The sequence below is a fragment of the Argentina silus genome (assembly GCF_951799395.1).
Source record: "Argentina silus genome assembly, chromosome: 1".
Taxonomy (NCBI): domain Eukaryota; kingdom Metazoa; phylum Chordata; class Actinopteri; order Argentiniformes; family Argentinidae; genus Argentina; species Argentina silus.
Genome location: NC_139655.1, coordinates 32,798,336 through 32,825,471, shown reverse-complemented (window position 1 = coordinate 32,825,471; position 27,136 = coordinate 32,798,336). Strand labels below are relative to the sequence as shown.

The 27,136-nt window shown below is 42.8% G+C and overlaps 1 protein-coding gene across 1 annotated transcript; it reads right to left on the bottom strand.

Annotated features, from left to right (window-relative positions):
- Positions 1–15,846: 15,846 nt before the first annotated feature.
- LOC310816797 (uncharacterized protein) lies at positions 15,847–26,930 on the bottom strand. The gene is made up of 12 exons (XM_083687101.1): positions 26,282–26,930; positions 25,916–26,011; positions 25,131–25,361; positions 24,996–25,018; positions 24,792–24,910; positions 24,048–24,583; positions 19,368–19,775; positions 19,044–19,139; positions 18,081–18,311; positions 17,946–17,968; positions 17,742–17,860; positions 15,847–17,548 (listed from the first exon to the last, which is right to left on the bottom strand). Exons 1-12 carry the CDS (start codon positions 26,684–26,686, stop codon positions 17,013–17,015), a joined length of 2,823 nt encoding a protein of 940 aa, XP_083543227.1. The 5' UTR covers positions 26,687–26,930; the 3' UTR covers positions 15,847–17,012.
- Positions 26,931–27,136: the final 206 nt, after the last annotated feature.

Here is a 27,136-nt window from a genome sequence, read left to right as displayed (position 1 = left end):
AAGAGACCATCTTCAGAGTGTAAAGTTCTGCATAACTGCCTCGCAATAGAAAGGGTTGATAAATAATAATAATTAGGCTACAATTCCCAATTTGCTATGCATTGGTATTATTGATATTGATATTGACGTCACATGTCTTCACATCAGCCACAGATAAGAATATGAAACGAAACAGAATAATCAAAACGTTTAGAAGTGTGAGGAATTAAAGCACTGAACAAGCAGGTCCCGCAAAAGTAAGCAAAATGGACATGAATCAATAACATAGAGGGATATGACAGGCGTTTTTATCATTTAGGATACCCTTTTAAAGTTAACGTTACAGAGTACCGCAATTCAAAGGTAGCCTATTCATTTGGGGCTAAAGACCTTCCAAAAGGCTGATGCATATGTCACTTAAAAGCGGATTAGTCTCTTTCCAGACCACAGTCGCTTTGTGGTCTGCTATACAACTTTTATTGACGACCAAGATAGACCATTGTTGGATTGTCATTGCGCCCGTCTCGTTCAGCGTCTGCGATCAACGAGGTTTCAGTACCATGGATAGGTACTCCTTCAAATACGATTCATCGTATGCAGCGCTTTTTCTACTGTCTTTACAAGAGAACTATACTACAATCAACGGGCGTAACTAGTATTTAATAACAAGTAGTGTCAGGTGACAGTAAGGTAGGCCTAGTGATTTATGTTTTGAGTAGAAATTATCAGTAGGCCTAAGTAGCCTATTTGGTTAGTTGATATGATTTAGACCTATTCATAATTCTCACTGGTTTAAAGACAGGTTGATGTATTAGTTTCAGGTTTTATAGGTAAGCTATAGACTAGCCTTTATAAGTCACAGGGCTGTTATAGGCCTGTTATAAGGCTGTTATATACCTAATATTGATAGGTGTATGTGCTTACCAGATTATTTATAGAGGCCTTTTAGGCAACGGTTTGACTTCGTCGTAAACCAAGTGCAAAATGTAAAACAAAAATGGCATAACAGATGATTAGCCTATTCTTCATCTCAGATATTGGCCAAACAAGCTAAGAAAGGCTGTATCAAGAAAGTAATGACTGAGCAATAAGAAACATGACGTTTTTAGACCTTAAGGGATCGCAATTTAAAAAGCAAAACGCAACAGCTGAGGTTACCTAGTCAATATTCTAGTTGGTCCAGTTGGCCAAAATGTATTGTTTATTATGTGCTTGCCAGATATTTACAGAGGCCTATTTGGAAATAGTTTGATAAGTCATGAATAACATTGACATTTTCCTCATGTCCATCAGAGCTTGGAAGAGATTGATGACCCCGATCATGAAAAGGAAGGGAGGGAGAATGAGGGGGAGGAGACAGAGATTCAGCAGGTGAAGCAGGAGGCCAAGAAGAAGGGGCCATGCGAGGTAAGAAGGCAGATCTAGGATCAGCTATTCATGTAACTTCATTGTATGATGTGCTGCTGTCTGTAATCTGAAACCTGTAATCTGTTGTCATCTAGGTTAAAATGAAGTCCAGTGGCAGAGAGATTTCAATAGAGATGGACAATAACATTGATGCAGGTTAGAGATTGTTCTATGTTTGGACCTAGGTTTCATGGTCAGTGACAATACCGTACATTTTATATTTGGTAGATAAACACCCAACATCACCTTACACCATGAAAAAAGTGGTCAAACTAAATGTTGAACTTCAGGTTTCTCTGTGTGATGCCACAGCTTCCTCCACAGGAAACAAGTCTGATGTCCTGAGCAGGAGATCAGTGATTGAGCGGCTGGAGAAGGAAGCCCAGAAGAATCCGATCACCTCACATGTGGAGGCAATAGGTTCTGCCCCAGTGCTCATCAACTTCCTGAAAGTGTTGACCGATGAGTATGTCCCATGTCTTTCAGTAACCTTGTATTCACATGACACAACCAGCTAGGTGGCAGGGGCAGCCTACAGGTTAGAGAGGCGGTACAATAACAAGAAAGTTACTGGCTTCAATTCAGAGGAGGCTGATGGAGGTAGAAATTGGTCGACGGGCTCATTGTAACACATGGAATGGAATTAGGAATGGCATCTAACATGTGATACCATTCCTCATTCCATTCCATGCATTACAATGAGCGCGTCCTCTGATTTCTGCCTCCACCAGCCTCCCCTGCTTCAATTTCAAGCCAAGTACTATCATCTTGTAACTGTGAATTCACTCCAGTGTGTGGGGAACAACTTAAAGACATTTTTCTCATCTTGTATTTATTTTTTCAGACAGTGGAGGGTGATACAACAGGGAGTGAAGAATAATGTAAGTTTGTCCATCCATGTTCACTGAGTAATACTCTTAAGCGTAGGATCAAGAATGAAGACGCTTTCAGAGTATTTTAATTTGATCATGTTTGATTCTAGTTTAAATAGAACATGACAACAGAAATGGGGAAAGTGGGACCTTTGATGTGACCATATAGTTATCATATACAAAGTACACAAAGGTCACTGGTCCAAAGTAATGGACTTTATGAGGAATAGGGTGTAATTTGAAAAGTACCTCTAGAATTTATTGACCAAAATAGTACCCTCCCTTTGTTCAATACAGTTTACGTTCGAGCAGCTATCCATGCTATGCTTGAGGATTATCAAAGTTGTGACCCAGACAGCCCTTCAGATCATACTTCCAGCCTTAGCAAGAATTCTGGGAGTCAACCTGAGGAGTGGTGCAACCTCCCCAGAGTCCCAATGCTCTCTGGAAGGATCTGAGAACCTGAGATCTGCCCGCAAATCCACATCATGCTCATCTCAAAAAAGGTATGTTCATATTTTAACAATGCTTCAACAAATGATATCCATGACCGCATACAGTACTTGCTATCGCTTTGCATCAACACTCTAACAGTGTAACTTTCAGACCCAGAGAATAATTCAGTCCCAGCACTTGTTTGTGAACTGAGATGATGGGTCTTGGGCAATATCACCTTTTTTGTTTTCTGTTTGTTGTTTTTCTGTTTTTGTTGTCCCAACTTTAACAAATTAGTTTAGTTCCAGGCTGATTTATACTATGTCATCCGGCATTACATAACACACATGGCTCTCTCTGATTAACTCATATTAGCGTAACGTACTATGGTCCTCTGTGGCTTAGATGGTGGAGCAGGTGCTAGGTTGTGGTTTTGATAGCCGTTGGGACCATATATACTAACACTTTAAGCACTCACTGCAAAGTTGATTTGGATAAACGCTTCAGCTTAATACAGTAGCATGTATATTATTAATCATTAGAACGACTTAAGGGTAGACTCTGGGATATGATGTCACACCTGTGAAAACAGAGCAACTTTCATTAAAGATATTGTAGTGAACAAGAGTGAAGACAGTGCCAACTCGTTTCACTGCCCTCCGACATAAGATGGCATTCAACTCTACAGTTTAATCTTTTTCTCCCTTCTCTGAAATATCTTTGGTTATTCCTTAGTTTATTGCATCCATAGAGATAGAACAGATATCTATGGTTGCATCTGCATTTTTCAAAGTCTCTGGCAGTGTCGACCCACTCGTTTTTGCTATGATGTCATACCCCAGAGTTATCCCCAGAGTTAAGCTCAGTGGGCTAAAGCAGTCTTGAGTCATGTAGATGACCCAGGTTTGATACCCAGACAGGTACAGTACATTTGTGTGACATATCAGATGTTTGTTTGTTCTTCAAGGTCCCAGAGCTCATTGCAGAGCAGAAATTGTGAAGTGGCTCCCCTTGCTGAGCCCCTCAAAGATCTTTTCGGGATAACGGAGGAGAGTTTCCTACAGCCCCTGATGGAAGTTGAGAAAAGTGAGTTTGACATTGAACCAGTCTGTCATGTGCCAGAAAGGACCTCCTCCTCTACTTCTCCTACGTCAAAATGGGAATTGGAGGACATTCCTGGAGCGCTCCCTGGCAGTCCCATTCCGGATGAGGTGCCTGACATAACATTCCCCATCATTAGGAGCTCCACCATCAATATAGAGCATGAAATGTCTGTGTGTGAAATCAGGCAAACTATGAGTGCCATTGTTGACATCCTGTTGGAGATGGCTCAACCAGGGGTAGAAGGTCAGACCAGCTCTCCCCTCCCAGATATGACAGCTTCACTTAAAAAGCTGGAGAATCTCATCTCCCAAGGGAGGGTTGACACTCTCTCACAAGACCTTAAGAATAAGGTTCAGAGTCTCCTCGAGAGCTGCAACACTCTTTTGGTGACTTCAGCAGCAGCAGGGAGGGGTTTAACTGATTCTGCACTGACAAAGTGCAAGTGTATAGGCAGACATGCCAAGAAGTCCATCTTCTTTGAGCTGCTGTATACCTTCGCCGAGGAGTCAGTGAAGCGGCTTTTGTTGCCCTGCCTGATCTCTCCCTCATCATGTTCAGATGCTGGCTCTCTTAGCTCCTCACAGGTGTACAATGAAACTGTGAGTTTATTTGCAAATGTCATGGTGAGTCAGGTGATGGAGACCCTTTCTTTGGATTCACAGTCCATGTCAGATCTCATGAAGTCTACACCAGATGACACTCGGGATCTAAAGAGTGAGATTCTGCTAAAAACGCCCAGAAACAGATCAAGAGTCAAATTATCTCGTAGACTGACTCCCTCTGGCACTAGGATGGAAAGACCTGACACAGTGAACAGAGTTGGGCTTGAGATTATAGGGAAAGAGGACATTATGTCCAATAGCTCTGGCCACCTGAAGGAGGCTTCCTCTCTTCCATCAATTTCTTCAAATCAGCCATCCACCGCTGACATTGGCAGTGCAACAATGTTCCCTCTCGAAGCCTTGTTTGAATGGGACAATAATGATTTCACCGACCTAGTCACCTTACTGGTGATTCGATTGTTAATCAAGGTCAAGTCCCAAGATGGAACTTCCCAGAAGACAGACATCACAGAATTGTCTCAACACCTTATCAGACGAGTCCTGTCTGAGTTCTGTGCTGCCTCTGGCTGCTCATGGACCGAGCCCTATCCCAAGGACCTGCGCATTCACAGGGTCTTCAGGGCTGTCTACAGAGACCTGCTGGAGGAGTTTGGCTCCGACAGCATGCTCCAGACAACCACGGATCCTGCATTCAACAGAGTCCTGGTGAAATCCCTGACAAAGTCACTTCTAGAGGGGTACAATGAAGCATCAAGACCAGCTTCTGCTTCATCTGACCAGTCTGTCTTACCTACTGAGACTAAGGGCAAGACTGGACAGAAAGCGAAAGGGACATTCCTTTGCTTTCCAAAGATGGCCAAACTCAGCTTCAGCTTTAAGGTAAATTCAAAGGCCACACTTTTCATATGATAGATCTTGTACCAGGGTTGTACCTGGTGCTCACTTACTGAAAAAATGTGTAATTGTGACAATTATTGTGCTACTCTCAGTGCTTACATATCTGATTCAAAGTAATGACACTGGGTGTTCCATTGTAGTTATCGTGGGACAAAATGGTCATGTAAACTTTGTAAAAACACATTTTCACATGTACTGTATGTCTTTGAATGTTGTCATTGTTGCTATGAAGTTCAAAAAGTTAGGGTTAGGGTCTCTCTCTTCTCTCTTTCAACATTTAACGCTCCAAGAAGGGTGACAAAAAGGACCAGAGCGCAATGACCGCTGCTAGTGTACATTGCACAGGTAATGAAATTTAGGAGATATTCGACTTCAGTTTTTTTATTGTTGTTTAGTAATACATAAATCAATTATAACACCCAAATCTTGACCCTTTAACAAAAGAAATGACCCATTATTTCAAATAGCATAGCACTCAAACATACAAGTAAGTTTGTTTTTGTCATATATTTTGGACTTAAAATGATGATCATGTTGAATATAAACCTACTGTAAGTGAACTGAACTTATCTCATCTCTCTCTCTCTCCTGTTTGTAGCAGCATGCATGTCTCCAGAAGCTCTTGAAGAGGCCCTTCCCCCTATCTCTCAGCCTGATGAGAAACCGAAGAACCCCTTTGTTAGGGTCTTCTCAGCAATGTGCAAATGCCCAAGGAACCCATTCAAACGCTTCTTGAGCAAGACCCTGTGAACAGTTTTCTACCTGGGATGCACAGCACTAGTTCCTGTCGGCAAAGCTGCGGTCCTTCTGGTTACCAAACCCACAACCACCCACCTCACACATACGCAAACCCTGCCTCACACATCCCCACCCCCCCCCACTACCACCATCCTAAACACCTCTCACCTAGTTAGAATATAAACAAATACACACAGAAATCCCACCCACCTATTAGAACTCATCTCACACACCCATTCAACTGAAAACCCATCTCTGGCCCAGGACCAAAGAAGTGCATCCTTCTCCAACCCAACAGCTTTCATCATTAAATGTCATTGCATTGATTTTATTGTGATTTCTGTCATCTCTGAGACATAGTCTACATTGTCTGCACATCTCTTGCAGTGGCAGTGGCTGTTTACGGCTTCGATCCTGTTGTTTAGGATGTATTCTAAGACACCATAATGTAATGGTGGTTCTTACATTCTAGGACAATAGGAAATAATTGATTCTATTGATCTTTTTCATCCAAAATATCCATTTGGATATTAAACTTACGATGTGTTTAAAGAGCACACGTTGAAGTATTCTAGACATACAATACCTTTCACAAATCCATTTGAACAGCAGAGTTTTAGTAAAAATTCCACAGAACAAGCGTGGAGAACAGACTTGCAGGAGAATTTAACAGAGGAGGAATGGTCAGATGCATGTCTCCTTGCTCAGACCCAATCCATCAATACAAACTCAAAACTACTGCAGTATAAATGGCTAACTAGACTATATATAACTCCAGCTAAATTGCATCGCTTTAATCCTAATATACCTGATACTTGCCTCAAATGTAAAGACCAAAAAGGTACCTTATTTCATTGTATCTGGGAATGTCCACAGATACTTTCATTTTGGAGGAGAGTGTTGGACCTGGCTAGCCAAATCATTGGTCAGGAAGTTCCTCTCGATCCAAAATTATGTATATTAAATCTCTACCCAGAGGGCTTCATTACCACCCAAAAAGTAAAGTCTTTACTGAATATTTGTTTTTTAGAAGCCAAACGATGTATTGCTTGCTCTTGGAAGTCAGACACACCTTGTGTCACAGCACAATGGTTGAGGGGAATTACCTTTTATTTTGCTTTAGAGAAGATAAGCTACACAACAAAGAACAAATGGAACATTTTCTATAATTTTCTTGAGAATAACAATATGGATGTAGATGGTTGGATGGATGACAAATAGGACTGAGTTGTTTTTCTTTTTTTTTGTCTTTTATTTGATTGAAATATAGATAATGTAATCTTTACGATTGTAGCACACTGTGTGGGTTTTGTGTGAGTGCAAACCACTAGATGCTATACCTACTATGTCTTATTGCAAGTGCCTCTTTAGTTTTTTTTCTGTTTCATTATATATGTGCTTTATTGTATTGTTCTGTTTGTTAAATGAACAAAATCCATAATAAATAAATGTTTAAAAAAAAATTAAAAAAAATAATTCCACAGATAAACTTAGGGTCCAACAATGGGTTGGGTGTATGAATCAAACAGAGGATTAACTGACAGATGTAAAGTATCAATTCCTCCTTCACTTAACTTAAAAGTGTTTCCATGTTTTCTGTTGAGTTTTTGCCTCTGAAATGGTCTGTCACGCTGCTGGAACTAATGTTCCTTTATCTGCAGCTCTAGATCCCACTGTAATAGAATCAGGGAGTTAAACTTGTCAGACATGCCCAAGGCATATCTACCCTGGTACCTATGTCACAATCAATTCCACCAGTGAGATATCATGTCACTACAGGAAGGTTTGAGATATAGTGTCAAATGTTGTGATTGTGATCAAGTGAGAACTTGGTATCTCTGTGTGTAGATAACATTGTGCTACCTGTCATTCAGTGTTCAAACCCCAAGAGTGTGATACTGCATCAACTGTAATATCTGTGAACTTGTAAGCATTATTGTGATGTCACTGTCAATCATTAATTCGATTAGATTAGATTCAACTTTATTGTCATTGTGCAGAGTACAAGTACAGAGACAACGAAATGCAGTTAGCGTCTAACCAGAAGTGCAAAATAGCAGAAAGTGCAATGAACAGTATTTACAGGTAGTGCAATATATGATCAGTAGTAGTGCAGTATAATATAGTATAGTATAAGCAGTATATATAGCAGTGCAGTATAACAGTATGTGAGTAGCAGTAGCATTATAGCAGAATAAATAGTTACAGTATGAGCAGTGTAGCAGCATATGAGCTGTATAGGTAATGCAGTCTAGCAGTATATATGTATTAACAGTAACATGAGGTAGATGCAGAATAAATATAAATATGGAATGCCGTATAAACAGTATAAACAAGTATCTACAGTATGTGCAGTAGTATTAAAGAAAATATAGGATATGTGCATTATGAACAGTATGGACAGGTATGTACAGAAGAGCAGTGGTATTGAGTAAGAGTAAAAGCAGGGGAGGGGAGTAATAGTGCAATAGTCCGGATGGGGGGGGGGGGGGGGGGGTTGCGGGGGTAGTAGGTTGTCAGGTAGGTGTAGTGTTCGTGTTCAGCAGGGTGACAGCCGCAGGGAAGAAGCTGCCTCTGAACCTACTGGTTCGGGTGCGGAGAGACCTGTAGCGCCTCCCGGAGGGGAGTGGGGTGAAAAGTCTATGGTTGGGGTGAGAGATGTCCTTGACGATGCTGCGTGCCTTACGCAAGCATCGTTTGCCCTGGACAGCCTCGATGGAGGGGAGTGAGGAACCGGTGATGCGTTGGGCAGTTTTCACCACCCTCTGCAGTGCTTTCCGGTCCGATGCCGAGCAGTTGCCATACCATACTGTGACACAGTTGGTAAGGATACTCTCGATGGTGCAGCGGTAGAAGTTCACCAGGATCTGAGGAGATAGATGGACCTTCTTTAGTCTCCTCAGGAAGAAGAGACGCTGGTGAGCCTTCTTTATCAGGGTGGAGGTGTTGAGGGTCCAGGAGAGGTCCTCAGAGATGTGGACACCCAGAAACTTGAAGCTGGTGACTCGCTCCACCTCAGTCCCGTTGATGAGGATGGGGGTGTGTGCGCCAGCTTTAGACTTCCTGAAGTCCACAATGAGTTCTTTGGTCTTCTTGGTGTTGAGAGCCAGGTTATTGTCGTTGCACCACACTGTTAGGTGCTGGACCTCCTCCCTGTAGGCCGACTCATCGTTGTTGCTGATGAGACCGATCACCGTTGTGTCGTCTGCAAACTTAACAATGGTGTTTGAGCCATGTACAGGTGTGCAGTCGTAGGTGAAGAGGGAGTAAAGGAGGGGGCTCAGCACACAGCCTTGTGGAACGCCGGTGTTCAGGGTGAGGGTTGAGGAGGTGTGGTTGTGAAGCCTAACAGACTGCGGCCTGTTGGTCAGGAAGTCTAGAATCCAGTTGCAGAGGGAGGGGCTGATGCCCAGTTGCCTGAGTTTGGAGATCAGTTTGGAGGGGATGATGGTGTTGAATGCTGAGCTGAAGTCAATAAACAGCATTCTCACATAAGAGTTAGTCTTGTCGAGGTGGGACAGGGCGGAGTGAAGTGCCGTTGAAATGGCATCCTCTGTACTCCTGTTCTGCCGGTAGGCGAATTGAAAGGGGTCCAGTGTGGGTGGTAGGCAGGTCTTGAGTTGAGCTAAGACCAGCCTCTCGAAGCACTTCATGATGATGGGCGTGAGTGCCACTGGTCGGAAGTCATTTAAGCTCGTTGCAGTGGAGTGTTTTGGCACCGGCACGATGGTGGTGGTTTTGAAGCACGCGGGGACAGCTGCTTGGGCTAGGGACAGGTTGAATATGTCAGTCCAAACCTTAGTCAGCTGCACAGCGCAGGCCCTGAGGACACGTCCGGGGATCCCATCAGGACCAGCAGCCTTGCGTGCGTTAGTCCTGCTCAGTGCCGCACACACGTCGGTGGGGGATAGAGTGAGGGGCTGGTGATCCGCAGGGAGCACAGCCTTGATGGCCACCTCCTTGTTGTCCCTGTCAAAGCGGCCGTAGAAGTGGTTCAGCTCATCAGGGAGGGAGGCGTCAACGGAGAGGGGTGAGGTGTTAGATGGTTTGTAGTCAGTGATGGCCTGGATGCCCTGCCACATGCGTCGGGGGTCAGAGTTGTTTCTGAAGTGATCCTCTATCCTCAGCTTGTGGTTGTGCTTGGCCTTTTTGATGCCCCTCTGCAGATTAGCCCTGGATGAGCTATAGGCCCGAGCATCCCCTGATCTGAAGGCAGTGTCACGTGCCTTCAGCAGGAGTCGGACCTCACTGTTCATCCATGGCTTCTGATTAGGGAAAGTGGTGATCCGCTTGAGTGTGGTGACACTGCTGATGTTGGAATTGATGTAGTCCAAAACAGATGAGGCATATGAATTAATGTCCGTGTGGGAGTCATGGGTGGCCTGAGTGGCAAACACACCCCAGTCAGTGTTTCCAAAACGCTGCTGGAGCGCTGAGTCAGCTCCCTCTGGCCAGACCTTGACTGTCCTCACTGTAGGTTTCACTCGTTTGATGAGTGCTGAGTACTTGGGCAGTAGGAACAATGAGAGGTGGTCTGATTGACCTAGGTGGGGGAGGGGAACGGCTTTGTACGCATCAGCCATGCTGGTGTATACTTGGTCCAATGTCCTGTCTCCTCTGGTGGGGCAAGAGACATTTCGGTGGAATTTGGGCAGTACAGTCTTTAAGTTGGAGTGATTGAAGTCACCCGCGACAATGAAGGCTGCCTCGGGATGCAGAGTCTGTTGTTTGCTAATGGCAGCATACAGTTCTTTCATAGCAATCTTAGCATTAGCATCCGGGGGGATATAGGCTGCCGTGATAACAGTAGACGTGAACTCTGGGCAGATACAATTCATATATGTTTTACATTCATTCAATGGTCCTTGAATGAGAAGGTGTATTACAGTTATGCTTTTTGAAGTGTTCAAGTATTGTAACTGAATGTCAATAGTATCAGGACCTGTTTAAGTACACAACCACTAAAAAACCTTAGTAACACTTTACACTAAGGTCACATTTGTAAATGGTTAATAAATTGTTTATACTAAATTAACAAATCACTTATAGTCAATGCATTATTCAATTCTAAACCATTTACAAACAGTTATAAGTCATTAGTTTAGACGGATCGATATTGACTTGGTGCTTCCCAACTGGGCGGCTTGCAATCAGGAGCCAGTTATTAATGCTTTATAAATGCTTTGAAAACTAACCCTGATGTGAAATAATGCTATATTATTTCCAATTGTTGCATAGTGGTTGCACAGTTGGGAGATTGTATTTGCTAGTTTTTACGTGTAATTATGGGTGTAATTACTCGAAATTAATGTACTCTATGTATCTATGCCTCTATCCTACAATTACCACCATGACTACCCTCATCAGATATGGTTGAAACTGAGACCCTCCACTTATTGATTAATTTGTGGTATGGTCAGAAGCTCTCTCGTGTTACTATCTTTGCGCAGTATTTGGTCAAAACTATCAAATGATGTACAACATTTACAATCGGTCGGTAGGCTATGGCCAGCTGCTGCCTAAAAAAAAGAGGAAAATCAGTGCTACCAACTTACTTTAAAGGTCATGCTAACTAGCTACACAAGCTAACTACATGCTTGTTTTGATTCTGTCATGACAGGCTAACCTAACTAGCTCCACACCAGTGTGGCTTTGCTGTAAACTTGAAACAACTTGTAGTTTAAACACAGATAGTTAGAGGGATAGTGGTCCTCTGTGGCTCACTTTGTAGAGTATGGTGCTAACAACGCTTAGGTTGTGGGTTTGATTCCTGCTGGGACCATATATACTGAAATGTATGCACTCACTGCAATGTAAGTCGCTTTGGATAAAAGCGTCCGCTAAATGGCATATATAGGGACACTTAAGCTATATGCTGTGTCCTTGTCTGACGTTTTCATAGCTAATTTTCTGGTGCAGGACCTTCTTCAGTGTGACTGTTGAAACAACTTGTCTACAACACAAACAGTCATGTCAGAAGAATATGATATACAATATTTATAGTGGCCTGAGATACTGAGCATTATCTGTTTCTGTCCTCAAATGTAAACAAATGATGTCATTTGAATGAGTTTTACTACCCAGAGCATGCATACCCACATTGAAAACGTAGCATTTGAGGGAGAGTAGCAGGGCTAGATAACATAAAGAGTCATGAAAACGACAGATTTTTTTTGTTAACCCTAACCCAATTTTAACTAGGTTATATTAACACGCCTCAGGCAGGGCTACCTCACCACTAGAGCTTGATTATTACAGACGAACTTAAGTCGATGCATTGCTGAGACATTACGTGACGACGGCGCCGAAATCGTCATCTAAACGGTTGTGTAGAAATTGCTTTAGGTCTGACTAAGAAAATGTCTTTTGTATGCTTTTTTTTTTTTTAGGTACCTGGTAAATGAAAACGACTGACCCAATTGTTTCAATATTCAGGGGATGTGTAGACATTGGAATCAACATCTGTGGCACTAATCACCAAACTGTCAGATCGGTGATACACTCATATGTCGCTTAAGTTGTAAGGATTCTGATCATTGGAAACTGTAGGCATAAACGTTTTAACTCGTCATCAGAGAAAAGACCCGAAGATGTCATGAATCAACAATTACCCTGATTGACGTTAATTGACTTAGTTATGAGGATGGCATCATATGAATCCAGCCCCTCGAACCCACAATGAAACCTTGTTTGTAATTTGTTTGACCGCAACAATGAATGTGCTTCCCATTGCTGGTTCAAGATCAGTGTATTCATCTATACCTTAAGTTAGAATGCAGAAGAGTACCTGATCATGGATCTACCGTAAATCCACCAATAGGTGTAATTACTACACCCAATCACATCAGCGCCACTGTATGATCATAAGTAGCTCATGCCTGCAGCCAGTAAAGTAAGAAAAAAAATCCTAGATTTTAGGCACGTGAATTTGGACTACAGCTACATATCTGCATGAGCGTAGCGGTTCAAACTACTTTATAGTGAGCATTTTGATAGTTGAGCATTAAGATAGTTAAGTGCAAATAGTTAAGTGTAAATATGATGTTTGGAGGATGGAGGAGAAGGTACCAAAAAACGTAAAAGAGCATGGCAGCACAGACACAGATGGCCCTAAGACGAAACACCGAGCGCAGGTTTACCGCACCGTGTGGCAGTTGGACCACATTTTCGAGGGATGGCTGAAAGCTGTTGCTGGGAACAAGACAAAGGCCTTCTGTCGCTGTTGCAATGTCCTTCACAGACGAGAATGTCCCACTGAAGAACATTGTGGGCTTTGCCTCGGATGGTGACACAATGATGGTGAAAAACAAGAGAGTAAAAGAGTAAAGAATAATAAATAAATAAATAATAATAAGACAGTAAAAAGTGGGGGGGGAAAGGGTTAAGGGTAAGAAACAGTGAGAATCTCTCTCTTTGCTGTGTTCCGTGTAGGGAGCACCCAAATCATCAGGAATGAGGTTGAGGTCGTTGAGAAACACTAATAGGGGATTCCAGATATTGTGGAAGGCCTTCAAAGATCCTCTCCGAGAGAATCTTCTTCTCTAATTGTATTGTAAGATTTCCTGTATCCACCTATCGTGTGTTGGGGGGGAGACATGCTTCCATTTAAGGAGAATAGAACATCTGGCCAGCAAAGTGGTGAAGGCAATGACACGCTGTACAGTAGTGGGCATATATTGAGAAGGGGGGAGTCCAAACAAGGCAGTTAGAGGGTTAGGGTCTGTAGTTGTATTGTACGCCTGTTCAATGGTCTTAAAAACACTGGACCAAAAGTCAGTCAGTCTCGGGCATGACCAGAACATATGTACATGGTCAGCTGGGGATTGCTTACATCTATTACAGGGATCACTTCTATCTGGGAATATTTTTGCCAGTTTAGCATTGGTAAAGTGAGCTCTGTGAAGCACCTTGCATTGCAGTAGGCCATGCCTAGCACATATGGATGGACGAGTGTACCAGATTGAGAATGTCTCTCCACTGGCTGTCAGTGATGTCAATACCCAAGTCACGCTTCCATGATTCCTTGAGAGGTACAGTGGGGGCCGGATTCAGTGAGTCAATTGCATAGTAGATAACGGATATCAGATGTTTTTGGTCATGATTGAGAGTAAGAAATCGGTCCAATATCGATTTAGGGGGGCGATTGGGGAAATGCTTTTGGACGAAGTATCTTATTTGGAAAAATCAGAAGAGATGATTGTTAGGTAAGTTAAATTTAACTGACAGGGAGGCAAAGGAGGAGAAGACCCCATCCTTATATAAGTCTTTAAGTGTCACAAGACCATTGTTTGACCACCTGCGGAAGATGCCACTGCCCACGTCAGAAGTATCATTAAGTTCAATATAGAGACGAATCTGTGCCTCCACAAAGTCTTTAAATTCACCATCTGACAGCAAGTGCGAGCTAAATTTCCACAAAGGAGGAGGGGAGATAGCAAGAGGAAACTGAATGTCAACTGATGTAGGGGCATGATCCGAGGTGGCTATAGGATGGTATTCGCACGCATTAACCAGATGCAACAAATTATTATCGAGCAGAAAGAAGTCAATTCGTGAAAATGTTTGGTGCCTGTGCGACAATTATAATTAACAGTAATAATAAATCAGTAACACCATTAATTTAGAGATATATCAGTTTTGTTCTCAACTCAATTATCTTCCTCCAAATCTCTGCCTTAACTTACAAAAGTATAATTTCATCTGGTGCACTCATTCTCTCTCAATTGAGACATTTGAGCAAATTAAAATGGAATGTGTATATATTTGTATTGGCACACTTTGGAAAAGTGTACAAGCAGTATACATAGGACATGAACCACAGTGCAGAGCCACAAAACAATGGAATGTGTATACACTTGTGTATAAACTTGGAATGACACTTGGGAAAAAAGGTTATATATATTTTTTTTAAAATGACAGTCAGTCAACGTGCCAGTTGGCCCTCATGCTACGAGGCTAATGTAGCAACAATAGGCTAAAGTGGCTAATCCCAGCCCACACAGCAGACCGATGGATCCAGCAACATAACCATGCTAGTTAGCATCAGGACTGATGGATGCTAGAAAACATTTGGCCTCAGCTACCGAGCCGTTGCTCGACCACCTCCGGCGCGTGGTCTTCCTATATGGGGATGGGAGTGCCTCGGTACTGCAGTTTGACTCTCTTGGAGCGGGCCTCACGGATTATTTTCTCCTTTTGCTGGTACCTGTGGAGCCGAATGATGACGTGCCTATAGGCCTCATGCCAGCGGCAGGTTTCTCCGTCAGTGAGCGATGAGCCCTGTCACACTCGGGGGGGTGAATCGAGGACACCAATGCCAAAAACCTCCACCAGGAGATCCGGAAAAAATGCAGAAGGATGTGGCCCTTCAATGGACTCGGGTAGGCCAACGATCCTGATGTTGTTCCGTCGACTGCGTGATTCCAAGTCGGTGAGCTTGGATTGTAGCCTAGCGTTGTTCTCGGTTAGCCTAGAGCACGTTGCCTCCAGAGCTAGCAAACGTCCATCTTGTGTGTTAGCATTGCACTCCAGCGAAGCAATCGACTGAGCATGGTCCGAGACTGTAGATTGGATACGGTCTAGCTTTGCTTCGAGGGTCGAAATGGACGCTTTGAAGTCAGCAGAGATGGCTCTTCGGTGTCATCAAACCTCGAGTCAAACAGGTCCGCTATCGATGCCATGCTGAGTTCACCGTCATTACCACTAGCCTCACCAGAAGGGACGGATTTGCTGGACTGCTCTCTTTGTTTTGGTTTTGTCATTTTTCTGTGTTACGCTTAGTATACTGTCGATATCATCCACTGTGAAAACGTGTTCTTTATTTGAAGGAGAAGACAAACTACTTCTTACTTTTAGCTATTTATTTATATGTCAGAATTCCAAACTTGTACAAGGACCACTTTTGGTGAAGAAAATCACAGTCAGCAAGCTGTTAATCTGTAACCAACCCTCCAAAAATGGATCCATTCAAACAGTCAAACAAAGCATTTACAGTAAACAAAATGATTGTGATTGGCTATTTGGTTGGGGAGGAACCATGGTTTAGACTTGGCATCCCTTGTTGTTCACGGGCTGGTCACACGATTCGTCCCATCTGCGGAGTCAGCACTCTGTAAGAGATAAGACACCTACTCTGGTATGTCCTCCCTAGCCTGGTATTATTCCACTATAGTTCTTTGTGTAAGAGTGTGTTGCAACATCTTTCTTGATGACCTGGCTTAACCTCTCCATGTATTAATCCAATGTACCATGGGACTAATGCTTGATTCATCTCTCATTTATCAACAGGCCATCACATTAGTAAATTTAGCACACTGCAGTAATGTATTTTTATTATAGCAATAATAAACTGTTTTTATACAAAATAATTTCTAACACTATGAAACAGAACAGAACACAGTACATTTCAATAACTTTTTCATTGCACACAATATCTCAGATACACGCTCAATATCTCCAACAAATGTTCCTGTTCAAATCATGTCTGCATAGGCTACAGATAATCATAACACAACAATACAAAAAAAAGTATCATGTAACATGTAAAGTTGAGGAAGCTAAAGGGAAAAGACAATCTAGTAAGTTAAAGTTGAAACGATCACACTGGTTCACTATGATGGAGTGTAAAACATGTCTGCTTTTAAGCCTTGTCCCTTGAACATGTGATGGATGTTTTTGCATAGTGAACCAGCTGTCCTGTCACCTGACAGACAGCTGCGCCCTGTCTGAACTAACGCTAGCTTCATGAATGTGATGATTTTGAATAAACATCAAATCAAATGACAACACAGTAGATGATTTTATTCTTTTTATATGATTTGTGCATAAACACGAGTATTCATGCCGTTCTTTCATAAAAAATTATACTTAATAAAATATTCCACTAAAAATGTTCTACTATTACAGACATGGGTGATTTCAGGAAGACTGACATCCCTGGCCGCTGCACCTTCCACAGCCAGCGTGAGTAAACACACACACACACACTCCACTGTTACAGACAGAGGTGGTATCAGCTCTAACTGTGCTGTTCCACTGTTACAGAGGCCTTCACTGGTAAGATCTTCAGAGGGAGGCAAGTACAGCCAATGTAAATGTATGGAAAAACTCTTTCAGTGAAAGTGTGTGTAAACGTGTGTAGGTGTGTGTTATTATCAGGGTCAGAGAATGACAGCTTTCCTCTGTTCCAGTCCAGCTGCACTCTGATCCTCTGGGGATTCTGTCTCACTGTGAGAGGAGTGTATGGCCCTGATGAGGATGATGCTCTGTATTTAGGAAAGCTGTAATATAATCCCCACTTACCCTCTATGCCTCCCTTCCTCTGGACAGACTCTAGTATCACACCCAGCCCCCAGTCTGTATTGTCTCCAACCTCAACATCCCAGCTGTGTGTCCCTGAGTTAAAGCCTTCAGAGCCCAGGACTTCTCTAAAGTTATCAAACCTCTCTGGGTTGTCAGGAAGCTGCTGTCTATCATCACTATCTCTCACACTGGTCAGACCCTCAGACAGGATGAGATGTGGATCGACAGTGTTGGGGTCCAGAATCACAGGAGCTGAAGAGAGAGATACATTTTCTGTTGATACTGTGTTTGTTGTTTACACCCTCGTCCACCCCCAAGAACCAACGATGATGTCATTTTCAGTATACTGTAGTTGTATCAGACAGGGTATTGCCCTACTTTCGTTGTTAGTATGAAATATTTAAGGAATTATTATTCTAAGTCTGTATATTCATTTGATACTCACTATATGTCACAATCCCCTGCATCTTCTCCCAGACTCTGAACTGCAGGTTGCCCAGGTGTTTGGCCACGTCTATCAGCGCTCCTGAGACCAGCTGTGGATCCGGCAGTGTGTACTGGGTTCTGGAAGGACATTCAGGAGTCAGTGCTTCTGTGGGGTTGAGTTCAGAACCACAGAGAAGAGAGAGACAGGAGGGAGAACACTTACCTTTTCATTGTGACCTTGTAGTTCTGAAGAGGGACAAAAGAGTCAAGACCAGATTGAATTAAACAATTAATCAATATTCATCAGTCAATCAGTAATAACCATCAAATCATGATAACTTATGAAAGCAGTCCTGACCTGCAGGAATGAGATGTCTTCAGCTCTCAGCTCCTCCTCTGTGGCTCTGATTATGTCTGAAAGTGATGATATCTCTCTGTTCAGCCCCTCAATCTTCTCCTTCATCGTCCGACGCTTGTGGTCCTCTTCCTCCCTCAGTGCAGCTATCCTGGCCTCCTCTTCCTCTTGTAGAAACTGGTGAAGCTTCTTAAACTTGTGCTTAATTTGCCTCGCTGTGAGCTGGGCCTGACTCTGGAGACATGGGGGTTATATATAAAATACTGTACCAGCCACAGGGAATTTACATTATTATTTTGGAAATCATTGGATATTTATCTTATGACTGCATCTTTCTCAAAATGTTATTATGTCAAAATCTCAGATGATCTCATCTTGAATCTGGCTCTACATCTACCTCTTATTTTCTACTTTGGTAAAACAGATTGTTTATGACAATAGTGCAGATTGCTGTTGAGAACGTTTCACTATAATGTCACTTTAACTGACTGATATAGTTTATACTTTTTAAGAGAGAGTCACATTAAGTTGCAATGGGTGTTGTGGTGTTGTATTTTACTTGTATATGTCAATGATTATTTGCCCAAACTCTCCAAAAGGCTTGTTACAACATTATGGTAATAACGTTTGATTACTCATTCCATAGGGAGATACATTTTTCACAAAAATACACAAAACTCATCTTTTTTTTATAGCACTCAACCATTATACATCCAAACTTTAACCAAACTTTACACAAAATTGTGTGTGTATAGTAATACCACTGAATATAAATGTTATGGATTGAGATTAACTGTCATGCTTTGGTAAGACACGTGTCATGTCCTAGTTATGAGAACATGATGGCTTTATAATGTGTTAACTCATGACATAACTCAATATTATAAATGTAAATGTAAATCTACTCATCTACAGAGTGAGATCTACACAGCAGTGTGGTATTATCTTATGACTCAACATCCTTACCTTGATGTGCTCTGCTGTCTTATCACAGGTTTGTTTAACTTTGTTGAAGACCTCCAGCTTTTCCTGTAAGGGCTTCAGGGCAGCCTGGAGTTCCTCCTGGAATGAAACAAAACACATTTTCAGTAAATGCGTTGTAGCTCTACTACTGTGGTTAAGGGATGAAAAGCACCGCAAGTGTATCTGCATGACAGAAAGGTATTTCAGCAAAGTTCTCACATGTACACTTGTCTACAAGTGTCAAAGGTCAGATTTTTTTTTTTAAATAACACATTTCACTTAGTTGAAATTGGATCTCATTTAAATGTTGTCATTATGTTTTTGTACCTTGTGGTCTTGTGCAGCTTCATCTATAGGGCAGCAGTTGTGGTTTTTATGTTTTTTTGAGATCTGACACACAAAACAGATGGGCTGTTTATCCTCCCGACAGAAGATCTTGAGTTTCTCACTGTGCAGACTGCAGAGCACCTCAGACCCTGCTGAAGGTCTCTGACTTCTCTCCTGAAAGAAGGCCTCACACAGGTTCTTCAGAGCCAGGTTACAGGGAGGTCTTGCAATTGCAGATCTTCTCCTACAAACTGGACAGTCCCGAGATTCCTTCTTTTCCCAGTATTTCTGCAGACAGACTTTACAGAAGCTGTGGCTACATGACAGTATGACAGGATCTTTAAAGATGTCACAGCACACGGGACAGGAGAGATCCTCCTCTGGGAGAGACGATCTGGAAGCCATTTTCTCACCCAGTCACCCTCCCTCCCTCCTCTGGAATGGCTTCTGAGGTTTACTTTCACTTTCAATGTTGATTCTTGAACACGTATTCTGGTTCAGTCAGCAGCAGGTTAAAGTCACTATTTTGGACAGTGTTCCCTCCTGTAGTTGTGTAAAAGCAGCCTCTCTTCTCTCAGTGTGAGTTGTGTGTTTAGTCTGGTGTCTCTCTGAGCAGGCAGTTGAATCTCAGTGTCTGTCAGAGAGGACTGTTGACACTGTTAACGCACTGAACTTTGCTTCCTGTATTCTGACTGGTAAGTCAGGGCAGGGGCGGGGCTTTGATAGACCAGGAAACTGCATCAATGTGTACTGGAGAGACTGCGGGGCTTGAGTGACAGATGATTTCATTTATTATTGCTACACAATGTTACTCAACACTTTCACTGAATGCAGTTACATCTTCTGACCACTGAGGAGCAGCACAAGATTGCTGACATGCAAATAACATGGCTAGAGCTCTGCTTTTCCTGTAAATGGAGAGACCAGCTGACTGTAAATGATTTTCACTGAATTAATAGTTTAAATGACATCAACATCAATTGGTAAAACAAGCGTGCTTTTTTTCTTCAATCTTCATGTCACCTACAATCTGTTCTGTGTCTATGACAAGGCTCTTTTTAATGTTGTAACTTCACACTCTCTCTCTCTCTCCCTCCCTTCCTCCCTCTCTCTCCCTCAGGCTGGAACAATGAAAATGATAATAGAGTGGTTGATGTCCAGTATGATGACTTTGCTCTCGTTCACACTGTCAAGACCAAGGATGGAGTGTCTGAGGTCCTCAACAAACTCTACAGTAAGTCTGTCTATCTCTGCTTAGTCCTGGTTTTGGAAATTAATCAGGTCCTCTTGAGGGTTTTGAGTTAATTGTGGTGTATTAACCTGGTCGTGTTCTGGTCATGGTGTATTAACCTGGTCATGTTGTGGTCATGGTGTATTAACCTGGTCATGTTGTGGTCATGGTGTATTAAGATGGTCGTGTTGTGGTTGTGGTTGTGGTGTATTAACCTGGTCGTGTTGTGGTTGTGGTCTTGGTGTATGAACCTGGTCGTGTTGTGGTCATGGTGTAATAACTTGGTCGTGTTGTGGTCATCTTGTATTAACCTGGTCGTGTTGTGGTTGTAGTCGTGGTGTATTAACCTGGTCGTGTTGTGGTTGTGGTCATGGTCGTGGTGTATTAACCTGGTGGTGTTATGGTCATGGTGTATTAACCTGGTTGTGTTGTGGTTGTGGTCGTGGTGTATTAAACCTGGTTGTGTTGTGGTTGTGGTCATCTTGTATTAACCTGGTCGTGTTGTGGTTGTGATCATGGTGTATTAACCTGGTTGTGTTGTGGTTGTGGTCGTGGTGTATTAACCTGGTCGTGTTGTGGTCGTGGTGTATTAAACCTGGTTGTGTTGTGGTTGTGGTCATCTTGTATTAACCTGGTTGTGTTGTGGTTGTGATCATGGTGTATTAACCTGGTCGTGTTGTTGTTGTGGTCATGGTGTATTAACCTGGTTGTGGTTGTGGTCATGGTGTATTAACCTGGTTGTGTTGTGGTTGTGGTTTATTAACCTGGTCTTGTTGTGGTTGTGGTCATGGTGTATTAACCTGGTCGTGTTGTGGTTGCAGGTCGTACCCCTGAGGCGAGCGCTGCTCTGCAGTAGAAGTTCATGCAGTTCTCCCTGGATACCAGCATCCTCCTGACAACATCGCTCTCCTGCCCAAGAATGGTACGCCTACCACACACACACACACACACACACACACACACACACACACACACACACACACACACACACACACACACACTTCTATATTTCAGTTGTCCAACTCCTCCCCTCACTCTCATCTCTTCATGTTTGTGTTGCAGGTGAATGTCCAGAGGCATAAAGAGTCTCTTCCCTCCTCCACCTGTCCTCCATCTCTCCACCGTCTCACTATTTCACCTCAGCAGAGACTCCTCCTCTTAGGTAGAAGAGCCCTCCCCTCCCCTCACCCTCACCCTGTCTGCAACTCTGCCTACAGCTACACAACAGACAGACAGGGACCCAGAGCTCAACCCTGACCTCCCAGCCCACTTCAAACTACTCTGGTACCCCCCAATCCTGAACCAACCTCTAGCCTCCACCCCGAGACAGGGACTGTTACGAACCCCCCCAGATACTACGTCTAGGGATATAAGAGGGGGGGGGGGAACGTAACATACAGTGTCTGTATGTGCTGCTGAGGACTGCTGGTGCTGTGGTTGTGCAACACACACAACTTAGGACGACTGAGTAAAATGGCAACAACAAGCCAGATTTATTCAATATTACATACAACAAGCAACCAGTCAACACGGGGGGACATAGAGAGGGAACTAAGGGGAGGACGCCAAACTGCGCCAAATAAATGAAAAGCTAATATTCCAATCCTCTCTGTTCTAAATACGAAAATGTCTGCTATCTAGTCTTGCCCGCCTACCTTAAACCCAAAATACAAGAGGTGGCGCCCGCCTGGAGAAACTAACGGAATGTATATAACAAAACCAAACCTGTGTGATGGAGGTGGGCCCATGGGCGTCTTACCTGCCTAACTCACCCTCCCCTGGGGCTAACTACAGGTGTGGCAGCGAACACAATGGTAGGACAGACACTTTTACGAGGACAGTAGAATATGAACACTATGATGCAACAAATGACAGAAAACCCGCTAACCGATGCTACCACATCCCTCTTCCTCTGAAGAGTGCGCGGGAGTTTTAAACAGAGACGGACGACGGTCTAATTGGACGCACACAAATGTGGAGACGTAACAGGGACCATCTAGAGGTGTGTAGGGGTAGAAGCTAGGGGTTGATTTGGGACAGGAGGAGGTACAGCTACGACCCCCCCACCACTCCCCCCACCCCCCCATTCTCTGACCACCTACTATCACCAATCATCACCCCTCCTATATGTGTTTTTTTGTACTGGTGATTTCTTCTGTAATATTTTTCTGTGTTGAAACAAAAAATGTGTATAAACTCCATGTCTTAATATGTGTAGGCTAGTCAGTCATGTCAGTGAATGTTTGGTATATTCTGCCCTCTACTGGAGGATGGGAGAATGATAGTATTGAATGATTATTGACAATTACTGTGAGAGCCAGCAAGAGATGTTCCTTTCCAAATCATATGTTTTTGCATGCTACAGATGCAAAGTTGAGAGAGCAAAGGGAATGAAAAATAATTAATAATAAATATGAATAAAAAATAAATGTTGTCAGAACGCGCCCCCATTAAGAATATGGCAACAGCTTTGAAGGGACACTTTACAAATGTAAATGTACAAATATGTGAAAACTGCGTGTTTTACATTCTGTAGTCAAAGATAAAAGACAAAAGGTATATCATTGGGGGTAATTTCCTTAGGACCTTTTCTCTTATCTTTTTGACTACAGAAGGTAGACACAGTTTTCAGATATGTAGACACTGGCATGGTGCTGGATATAATTTCAGTCAGGACACTCACGTTGGTTTAACAATTTATTTAATGAGAACGGTAATACATTTAAGCTTGTCGTAATGAGATGGATCTGCTCTGTATAGCTCCCTGCCTGCAGTTTAAACAACCATAAAATACAAATAACAGTATGGCAGGGAGCCCATGACTTCAAACCCCCCCGTAGGTCGGCTACAGAGAGACTGAGTAGGTGGAGCCTGGGGGAGGTGGGAGGGACGACCACACAAAACCTTCATAGCCAGTATGATCACACTGGTTCACTATGATGGAGTGTAAAATATGGCTGCTTTTAAGCCTTGTCCCTTGAACATGTGATGGATGTTTTAGCATACGTGTGAACCAGCTGTCAGACAGACAGCTGCGCCGTTCGACTTAAAGTGCCCTGTCTGAACTAACGCTAGCTTCATGAATATGATTTTGAATAAACATCAAATCAAATGACAACACAGTAGATTATTTGATTCTCTTTATATGATTTGTGCATAAACAAAAGTATTCATGTTGTTCTTTCGTGAAAAAAATTTCCACTAAAAAAGTTCCACTATTACAGACATGGGTGATATCAGGAAGACTGACATCCCTGGCCGCTGCACCTTCCGCAGCCAGTGTGAGTAAAAACACACACACACACACACACACACACACACACACACACACACACACACACACACACACACACACACACACACACACACACCCTCTGTATGTAACAGTGGAAGGTATCAGCTTTAACTGTACTGTTTCACTGTTAAAAACAGAGATGGTATCAGGTCTAACTGTGCTGTTCCACTGTTACAGAGGCCTTCACTGGTAAGATTTTCAGAGGGTGGAGATCACAGGAATTGTAAAGGAATGGAAAAACTCTCTCAGTGAAAGTGTGTGTAAACGTGTGTAGGTGTGTGTTATTATCAGGGTCAGAGAATGACAGCTTTCCTCTGTCCCAGTCCAGCTGCACTCTGATCCTCTGGGGATTCTGTCTCACTGTGAGAGGAGTGTCTGGCCCTGATGAGGATGATGCTACGTATTCACCACTGTTGAAATATAATACCCAGTAACCATCCGCTGTGTCTCCCTTCCTCTGGACAGACTCTGTTAACACACCCAGCTCCCAGTCTGTATTGTCTCCAACCACAATATCCCAGCTGTGTGTCCCTGAGGTAAAGCCTTCAGAGCCCAGGACTTCTCTATAGTTATCAAACCTCTCTGGGTTGTCAGGAAGCTGCTGTCTATCATCACTATCTCTCACACTGGTCAGATCCTCAGACAGGATGAGACATTGATGGGCAGTGTTGGGGTCCAGAATCACAGGAGCTGAAAGAGAGAGATCCATTTTCTGTTGATACTGTGTTCATTGTTTACACCCTCGTCCACCCCCAAGTGGAGACCATGATGAACCAACGATGATGTCATTTTCAGTATACTGTAGTTGTATCAGACAGGGTATTGCCCTACTTTCGTTGTTAGTATGACATATTTAATGAATTATTATTATAAGTCTGTATATTCAATTGATACTTACTGTATGTCACAATCCCCTGCATCTTCTCCCAGACTCTGAACTGCAGGTTACCCAGGTGTTTGGCCACGTCTATCAGCGCTCCTGAGACCAGCTGTGGATCCGGCAGTGTGTACAGGGTTCTGGAAGGACATTCAGGAGTCAGTGTTGCTGTGGGGTTGAGTTCAGAACCACAGAGAAGAGAGAGACAGGAGGGACATCACTTACCTTGTCATTGTGACCTTGTAGTTCTGAAGAGGGACAAAAGAGTCAAGACCAGATTGAATTAAACAATCAATCAATATTCATCAGTTAATCAGTAATGACCGTCAAATCATGATAACTTATGAAAGCAGTCCTGACCTGCAGGAATGAGATGTCTTCAGCTCTCAGCTCCTCCTCTGTGGCTCTGATTGTGTCTGAAAGTGATGATATCTCTCTGTTCAGCCCCTCAATCTTCTCCTTCATCATCCGACTCTTCTGCTCCTCTTCCTCCCTCAGTGCAGCTATCCTGGCCTCCTCTTCCTCTTGTAGAAACTGGTGAAGCTTCTTAAACTCCTCCTTAATCTGCCTCTCTGTGAGCTGGGCCTGACTCTGGAGACATGGGGGTAATATATAAAATACTGTACCAGCCACAGGGAATTTACTACATTATTTTGGAAATCATTGGATATTTATCTTATGACTGCATCTTTCTCAAAATGGTATTATGTCAAAATCTCAGATGATCTCATCTTGAATCTGGCTCTACATCTACCTGTTATTTTCTACTTTGGTAAAACAGATTGTTTATGACAATAGTGCAGATTGCTGTTGAGAACGTTTCACTATAATATCTGACTGTCACATTAACTGATTGATATAGTTTATACTTTTTAAGAGAGAGTTACATTAAGTTGCAATGGGTGTTATATTTTACTTGTATATGTCAATGATTATTTGACCAAACTCTCCAAAAGGCTTGTTACAACATTATGGTAATAATGTTTGATTACTCATTCCATAGGGAGATACATTTTTCACAAAAATACACAAAACTCATCTTCCATGACATAACTCAATATTATAAATGTAAATGTCAATCTACTCATCTACAGAGTGAGATCTACACAGCAGTGTGGTATTATCTTATGACTCAACATCCTTACCTTGATGTGCTCTGCTGTCTTATCACAGGTTTGCTTAACGTTGTTAAAGACCTTCAGCTTCTCCTGTAAGGGCTTCAGGGCAGTCTGGAGTTCCTCCTGGAATGAAACAAAACACATTTTCAGTAAATGCGTTGTAGCTCTACTACTGTGGTTAAGGGATGAAAAGCACCTCAAGTGTATCTGCATGACAGAAAGTTATTTCAGCAAAGTTCTCTGTCAGACATGTACACTTGTCGACAAGTGTCAAAGGTCAGAATGCTGTAATCATTAGAGCGAACAGCCTTTTCAATAAAAAATAAACAAAATAACATATTTCACTAAGTTGAAATTGGATCTCATTTAAATGTTGTCATTATGTTTTTGTACCTTGTGGTCTTGTGCAGCTTCATCTAAAGGGCAACAGTTGTGGTTTTTATGTTTTTTTGAGATCTGACACACCAAACAGATGGGCTGTTTATCCTCCAGACAGAAGATCTTGAGTTTCTCACTGTGCAGACTGCAGAGCACCTCAGACCCTGCTGAAGGTCTCTGACTTCTCTCCTGTAAGAAGGCCTCACACAGGTTCTTCAGAGCCAAGCTAAGGGGAGGTCTTTCCATTGAGGATCTTCTCCTACAAACTGGACAGTCCCGAGATTCCTTCTTTTCCCAGTATTCCTGCAGACAGGCTTTACAGAAGCTGTGGCTACATGACAGTAGAACAGGATCTTTAAAGATGTCACAGCACACGGGACAGGAGAGATCCTCCTCTGGGAGAGACGATCTGGAAGCCATTTTCTCCCCCAGTCACTGTCCTTCCCTCCTCTGGAATGGCTTCTGAGGTTTACTTTCACTTTTAATGTTGATTCTTGAACACGTATTCTGATTCAGTCAGCAGGAGGTTAAAGTCACTATTTTGGACAGTATTCCCTTCTGTAGTTGTGTAAAAGCAGTCTCTCTTCTCTCAGTGTGAGTTGTGTGTTTAGTCTGGTGTCTCTCTGAGCAGGCAGGTGAATCTCAGTGTCTGTCAGAGAGGACTGTTGACACTGTTAACGCACTGAACTTTGCTTCCTGTATTCTGACAGGTAAGTCAGGGCAGGGGCGGGGCTTTGATAGACCAGGAAATTGCCTCAATGTGTACTGGAGAGACTGCAGGGCTTGAGTGACAGATGATTTCATTTATTATTGATACACAATGTTACTCAACACTTTCACTGAATGCAGTTACATCTTCTGACCACTGAG